This window comes from Clupea harengus, chromosome 24 (assembly GCF_900700415.2).
Source record: "Clupea harengus chromosome 24, Ch_v2.0.2, whole genome shotgun sequence".
NCBI classification, from domain to species: Eukaryota; Metazoa; Chordata; class Actinopteri; order Clupeiformes; family Clupeidae; genus Clupea; species Clupea harengus.
This window is the reverse complement of record NC_045175.1, coordinates 19771554-19779053: the sequence shown is the minus strand read 5'-3', so window position 1 is coordinate 19779053 and position 7500 is coordinate 19771554. Positions and strand designations below refer to the sequence as shown.

Sequence of the window (7500 nt, the reverse complement as noted above, 5' to 3'; positions counted from 1 at the left end):
CTCACTCACTCACTCACACAAACACACACACACACACACACACACAGTTCATACGCACACACACACACAGACACACACACAGTACTCACGCACACACAAACACACACATACACACGCACACAGAGACACACACACACACAACACACACACACAAACACACATACACACAAACACGCACAAACACACACATAGACAGGCCGACACAAACAGACACACACGCACACACACACACACACACAAGCACACACAGAGACACACACACACACACACACACAAACTCTCACACACACACACAGACACACAGACAAGTACATTTAAGCAATAAGTGAGGAAGTAGAGAGAGGGTGGAGTGTGTGTGTGTTTGTGTGTGTGTGTGTGTGTGTGTGTGTGTGTAGGTTGTTAGAGGGCTCTTAAACAGTTTTATTCTCCCCTGGTTTGACTTCCGTTTCACCTGAAATGAACTCTAGTGGCAGAATCATCAGCCTCCCCCTCAACCCTCTCTCATTCTCCCTCTCTCTCATTCTCTCTCTCTCATTCTCCCTCTCTCTCATTCTCTCTCCCTCGCTCTCTCATTCTCTCTCCCTCTCTCTTATTCTCCCTGTCTCTCATTCTCTCACTCTCCTTCACTCTCTCTCTCTCTCTCATTCTCCCTCTCTCTCATTCTCTCACTCTCCCTCGCTCTCTCATTCTCTCTCCCTCTCTCTCATTCTCCCTGTCTCATTCTCTCACTCTCTCTCATTCTCTCTCCCTCTCTCTCATTCTCCCTGTATCTCATTCTCTCACTCTCCCTCGCTCTCTCTCTCTCTCATTCTCTCTCTCCCTCACTCTCTCATTCTCTCTCCCTCTCTCTCATTCTCCCTGTATCTCATTCTCTCACTCTCCCTCGCTCTCTCTCTCTCTCATTCTCTCTCTCCCTCACTCTCTCATTCTCTCTCCCTCTCTCTCATTCTCCCTGACTCTCATTCTCCCTCTCAATTCAATTAAAATTCAAAAGAAGCTTTATTGGCATATTGACCATAACGTTGTAGAGTATTGCCAAAGCATTTGGGTTTGATATATAAAAGTGATTACATAAACAATACATACATAATTGATTACATAAACAATACTCACTCTCTCTCTCTCTCATTCTCTCACTCTCCCTCGCTCTCTCATTCTCTCTCCCTGTCTCTCATTCTCCCTGTCTCCTTCTCTCACTCTCTCTCATTCTCCCTCTCTCTCTCTCCCTCTCTCTCTCATTCTCATTCTCTCTCCCTGTCTCTCATTCTCTCACTCTCCCTCGCTCTCTCTCTCTCCCTTTCTCATTCTCCATTTCTCTCTCTCTCTAATTCTCCCTTTCTCTCTCTCCCTCTCTCTCATTCTCCCTCTCTCTCATTCACTCTCTCATTTTCCCTCTTTCTCCCTCTCTCTCTCTGTCATTTCCCCTCCTCTCTCTCTCAACCACCGAGAGACCCCTCTCTCTTCCACTTTCGTTTTCTCAGCAATCCCTCCATTTTTTCTCTCTGTTTCTTCTCTTCCTCTTTCTCAGACCACCGTGTAGTTGTTTCTTCTTTCTGTCTCCATCTTCAACCCACAACAAACACTATTTCTTCAGAGTACAAACCCTTCCTCTCCCAATCTGAAGAGAGTTCTTACCCCCACTCTCTCCTACAACTGCCCTCAATAACCCCGCCAACCCCCTCCCACAAAAAAAAAATATACTTCCTGTCACAGAAGTCATTCTGTCCCTCCCACCCACCCACCCACCACCCTCAAAATCACATTTTTGTGTGAATGTGTTTCATGCATCAAATTGCAGTTTCCTCTAGTGGTCACTTAAAGTATAGCACATATGCTGTTCTCACACTCTTCAACACACTTACCTACTAACACCTACTTTTCCCACCGCAATTATTGAAATGTGTATTGGGGAATGTCATGACCACATTTGTCATTTGAGAACAGGATATTTATAATTATAATTATTATAATTATTACATTTACAATTATTACATTATTAAAGTATACATTATGCAAATATATACTTATATATATATAATTATAATTATATAAAAATATATTACATATATATATATAAATATATTTGTTGTGCATCATGTGTCAAATCACAGAGGAAGTCTCCTCCTGGTGGATGTTTAAGGTATTACACAGGCTGATCTGACAGCATGGTCACATTCATCTACACACTTGACACTTTACACAGAGACTTGAAAATGATTTCTAAAGAAGTACTGTAGACTTGAGGCCATGTTTTGTTATTTCGAAATAAGATCAATGACGTGTAAGCGCAATCTTTCGTATCTTCATATTCATCTTTCTCATGTGTAAATGCACGTACCCACACACACACACACGCACGCACACACACACACACACACACACACACACACACACACAGTTGTTAATCCCATTCCCACCATAATCGCTCAAGTCTTTAAGTCTACCTTTCTGTCTCTTGTCATCTCCTGAGAACTGGCAAATCTGTCCCAACACGCAGGCCCTGCCCCCTCACTTCACACAACACAATTCCTGCGATCTGATTGGCTGACGACCAGCCCCTACATGCGATCCCACACCTGTGATTGGCTGCTGTATCTGCCCTGCAGGTTCGACCCAAAATGGGATTCTGGCATTCAAACTGAAGGAGGGAGTAAGACACAGACAGCTAGAAAAGAGATAGAGAGAGGGTGGGTGAAAGAGACAGAGAGAGAGAGAGAATACAAGAACGAGTAAATAAATAAGGTGTGAAAGTGATAAATAGATAGAGAGAAAGAAGGACACACAGAGAGAGAGAGGGACAAAAAGAGAGGGACAGAGAGAAAGAGAGAGAGAGAGATTGTGAAAACCAAGAAGAGGGGAGGGAAGGTGGATACTTGACTTGGTGAAGGTTTCGCTGTGTGCTTTTACACAGGTGAGTGTTACATGCCTCTGTCTTGGCTGTGAATGTGTGTGTGTGTGTGTGTGTGTGTGTGGTGTGTGTGTGTGTGTGTGTGTGTGTGTGTGTGTGTGTGTGTGTGGTGTGTGTGTCTGTGTGTGTATGTGTGTGTGTGTGTGTGTGTGTGTGTGTGTCTCTGTGTGTGTGAATGTGTGTAAGAATAAAGTCGACTAAACTGAACAGAGAGAAGGAAGGAGGGGTAGAAAGACAGGGGAGGGAACAGAGAGAGAGAGAGAGAGAGATAGAGAGAGGGAGAGGGGGAGAGAGAGAGAGAGAGAGAGAGAGAGAGAGAGAGAGGGCGAGGGGGTCAGGACTTCTGCCTCATGCTGAACTCTACACCAAAGAGCCATTCTTAACACATACCAGTGGTTAGCTCGTCATAAACACACTTAACACATACCAGTGGTTAGCTCGTCATAAACACATAGTTGTGTCAGAGTGGTAAACTTTGTCAAAATTGCCAGAGAGACAAAAGTCAATGACGGTAGCATTGCATTTCCTCACAGTATTCACGAGTCATGGTGCAGTTATGCCTGTTGTGTTCAAACACACAGAAGTGAGTGAGCAAGCAGCACGAGTGAGTAAGTGTGATCACATTATCACTGCAAGCTTTGATTGGTGCTCTCTTGAATGAACGGGAGTTTTGATTGGTGCTCTCTTGAATGAACGTCAGTTTTGATTGGTGCACTCTTGAATGAACGTGAGTTTTGATTGGTGCGCTCTTGAAGGAACGTGAATTTTGATTGGTGTACTCTTGAATGAACGTGAGTTTTGATTGGTGTACTCTTGAAGGAACGTGTTTTGATTGGTGCTCTCTTGAATGAACGTGAGTTTTCATTGGTGCTCTCATGGGTCTTTTTCCGCAGACATGATTTTAAATCCATGGTATCCATTAAGGCACATAACTGCTAATTATTGCTAATGACAATATATAAAGAAGTAAATTGTATATAACTTGATTGAACTGAACTGTACCGAGTTGAATCGAACTGAACAGGATTGGAAGGAACTGTGTAATAATGAACAAAATAATAAACACAATAAATTGGTCTGCGAAAAAAATTGGTTCACCCAACTCCCTGATGTTTGCTGCAGTTTAGTTCAATGAGAAACATAACTTCAGCACTCTCTGATACGCGTGTGGGGAATGACACTGCATGAATACAATGACCTGCATTAAATGGAGTTAAACTGAATTGGATTGAAAGGAATTAAATTAAATTGAATTAAATGAAGAAGAATTAACAGAGGGGATGTGGAACCTTCCTGCACTTCAGATCCATAGGATCAATTTTGACCTCGGCACACTGGTGCACGTGTGGGGAGAATCTCAGTTCAGTTCAGTTCAGTTCAGTTCAGTTCAGTTCAGTTTAGTTTAGTTTAGTTTAGTTTAGTTCAGTTCAGTTTAATTAAATTCAATTAATTTACATAACCGTATTTATGTAGCATCTATAGAACTTTAGCATGCTGAGCATGACCTACTGAAATGAACAGCCTTTATATAGAGTTCTATCTGTGTTTCTAGTGGTCCAGGTATGACTAATCGCTTCATGTTCTCATGTTGCCTTTGTCCTGTGATTCAGACATGAGCAATCGATCCATAGCCTGGTGGCTGACACAGATTGGCCTGTCCCAGTACACAAAGACCCTGGAGGGGGAGTACTATGGACTGGAGGTGAGACTGGTTATGTCTTTTCATTTATATACTTTATACTGTGGGCTGTCTTTACATTATATTAACATTGTACATGTATACATCTGTTTATTCTTACACTATATAGTGTTGGCTTATTTTTTGACAGCAGAGGAATTGAACATTTACATTTTAGATGCATTTTTTTTTTTTCCTTTTTCAATTTCAAACAAAAGCTTTGTTGACAAGACACATTTCAGTATTTGTATTACCAAGGCATTCACATATTCTGTCATATTGTGTATTAGCTACCCTTATACTTAAATTCAAGTTTGACCTGCTGAGCAGTGCCTTCCTTGGTCATTTTGTGTATTAGCTACCCTTATACTTAAATTCAAGTTTGACCTGTTGAACAGCACTTTCTTCTTATTTGACCATTGCACACCCATCTCTTTCAGTCAGTCAGCCATTCATTCTGTGCCGTGTGTGCCAGTGGGTACCAGTATTAAAATGAGTGCTAAAGTCTTAAAATGAGTGCTAAAGTCTTAAAATGAGGGTTAAAGTGTTAAAATGAGTGGTAAAGTGTTAAAATGAGGGTTAAAGTGTTAAAATGAGGGTTAAAGTGTTTAAATGAGGCTGTCTGCCTGCCCGTCTGCTTTGCCATGCCTTTCCTTTCTAGTGTGTGTGCGCTTAAAGCCGTCAGCTGGACAGAGTGTGTGTGTGTGTGTGTCTGTCACCGCTTATCTCCTGTAGCTAGTCTGTGAGTGTGTGTGTGTGTGTGTGTGTGTGTGTGTGTTTGTGTGTATGTGTGTGTGTGTGTGTGTGTGTGTGTGTGTGTGTGTGTGTGTGTGTGTGTGTGTGTGTGTGTGTGTGTGTGTGTGAGTGAGTGAGTGAGTGTGTGTGTGTGTGTGTGTGTGTGTGTCTGTGTGTGTGTGTCACCGCTTATCTCCTGTAGCTATTGTGTGAGTGTGTGTGTGAGTGTGTGTGTGTGTGTGTGAGTGTGTGTGTGTGTGGTGTATGTGTATGTGTGTGTATGTCAAAAGTCTAACCACCTGAACAGCGCCGTCTTTGGTCATAATGTGTATCTGTTCCCCTAATTTTTCAATTTAAGTTTGACCACCTGCACAGCGCCTTCTTCTTTGCCTGTATAGTTCACCCATGTCTTTCAGTCAGTCAACCATTCCTCCTGTGCTGTGTGTGCTGTGTGTGCTGTGTGTGCTGTGTGTGCTGTGTGTGCCAGTGTGTGCTGTGTGTGCCAGTGTGTGCCAGTGTGTGCCAGTGTGTGCTGTGTGTGCCAGTGTGTGCTCTGTGTGTGCCAGTGTGTGCCAGTGTGTGCTGTGTGTGCTGTGTGTGCTGTGTGTGCCAGTGTGTGCTGTGTGTGCCAGTGTGTGCTGTGTGTGCCAGTGTGTGCCAGTGTGTGCTGTGTGTGCCAGTGTGTGCTCTATGTGCCAGTGTGTGCTGTGTGTGCTCTATGTGCCAGTGTGTGCCAGTGTGTGCTGTGTGTGCTCTATGTGCCAGTGTGTGCCAGTGTGTGCTGTGTGTGCTGTGTGTGCCAGTGTGTGCCAGTGTGTGCTGTGTGTGCTGTGTGTGCCAGTGTGTGCCAGTGTGTGCCTGTGTGTGCTGTGTGTGCCAGTGTGTGCCAGTGTGTGCCAGTGTGTGCCAGTGTGTGCCAGTGTGTGCTGTGTGTGCCAGTGTGTGCAGTGTGTGCTGTGTGTGCTGTGTGTGCTGTGTGTGCTGTGTGTGCTGTGTGTGCCAGTGGATGCCAGTGTGTGCTGTGTGTGCCAGTGTGTGCTGTGTGTGCCAGTGTGTGCCAGTGTGTGCTGTGTGTGCCAGTGTGTGCCAGTGTGTGCTGTGTGTGCCAGTGTGTGCCAGTGTGTGCTGTGTGTGCCAGTGTGTGCCAGTGTGTGCTGTGTGTGCCAGTGTGTGCCAGTGTGTGCCAGTGTGTGCCAGTGTGTGCCAGTGTGTGCCAGTGTGTGCCAGTGGATGCCAGTGTGTGCCAGTGTGTGCTGTGTGTGCCAGTGTGTGCAGTGTGTGCTGTGTGTGCTGTGTGTGCTGTGTGTGCTGTGTGTGCTGTGTGTGCCAGTGTGTGCCAGTGTGTGCCAGTGTGTGCCAGTGGATGCCAGTGTGTGCTGTGTGTGCTGTGTGTGCTGTGTGTGCTGTGTGTGCCAGTGTGTGCTGTGTGTGCCAGTGTGTGCTGTGTGTGCCAGTGTGTGCTGTGTGTGCTGTGTGTGCTGTGTGTGCTGTGTGTGCCAGTGTGTGCCAGTGTGTGCTGTGTGTGCTGTGTGTGCTGTGTGTGCTGTGTGTGCTGTGTGTGCCAGTGTGTGCAGTGTGTGCTGTGTGTGCCAGTGTGTGCTGTGTGTGCTGTGTGTGCTGTGTGTGCTGTGTGTGCCAGTGTGTGCCAGTGTGTGCCAGTGTGTGCTGTGTGTGCTGTGTGTGCCAGTGTGTGCCAGTGTGTGCCAGTGTGTGCCAGTGTGTGCTGTGTGTGCTGTGTGTGCCAGTGTGTGCTGTGTGTGCTGTGTGTGCTGTGTGTGCTGTGTGTGCCAGTGTGTGCTGTGTGTGCCAGTGTGTGCCAGTGTGTGCTGTGTGTGCCAGTGTGTGCCAGTGTGTGCCAGTGGATGCCAGTGTGTGCCAGTGTGTGCTGTGTGTGCCAGTGTGTGCCAGTGTGTGCTGTGTGTGCCAGTGTGTGCCAGTGTGTGCCAGTGTGTGCCAGTGTGTGCTGTGTGTGCCAGTGTGTGCTGTGTGTGCCAGTGTGTGCTGTGTGTGCCAGTGTGTGCCAGTGTGTGCTGTGTGTGCTGTGTGTGCTGTGTGTGCTGTGTGTGCCAGTGTGTGCTGTGTGTGCCAGTGTGTGCCAGTGTGTGCCAGTGTGTGCTGTGTGTGCTGTGTGTGCCAGTGTGTGCCAGTGTGTGCTGTGTGTGCCAGTGTGTGCTGTGTG

The 7500-nt window shown here is 46.0% G+C and overlaps 1 protein-coding gene across 1 annotated transcript in view; it reads left to right on the top strand.

The window, feature by feature from the left end:
- Positions 1 to 4520: 4520 nt before the first annotated feature.
- Positions 4521 to 7500, top strand: part of LOC105893683 (breast cancer anti-estrogen resistance protein 3 homolog) — a 12752-nt gene continuing 9772 nt past the window's right edge. The window contains 1 exon segment of the mRNA XM_031562104.1: positions 4521 to 4610. Within this exon segment, the coding sequence (XP_031417964.1) occupies positions 4521 to 4610 (90 nt within the window).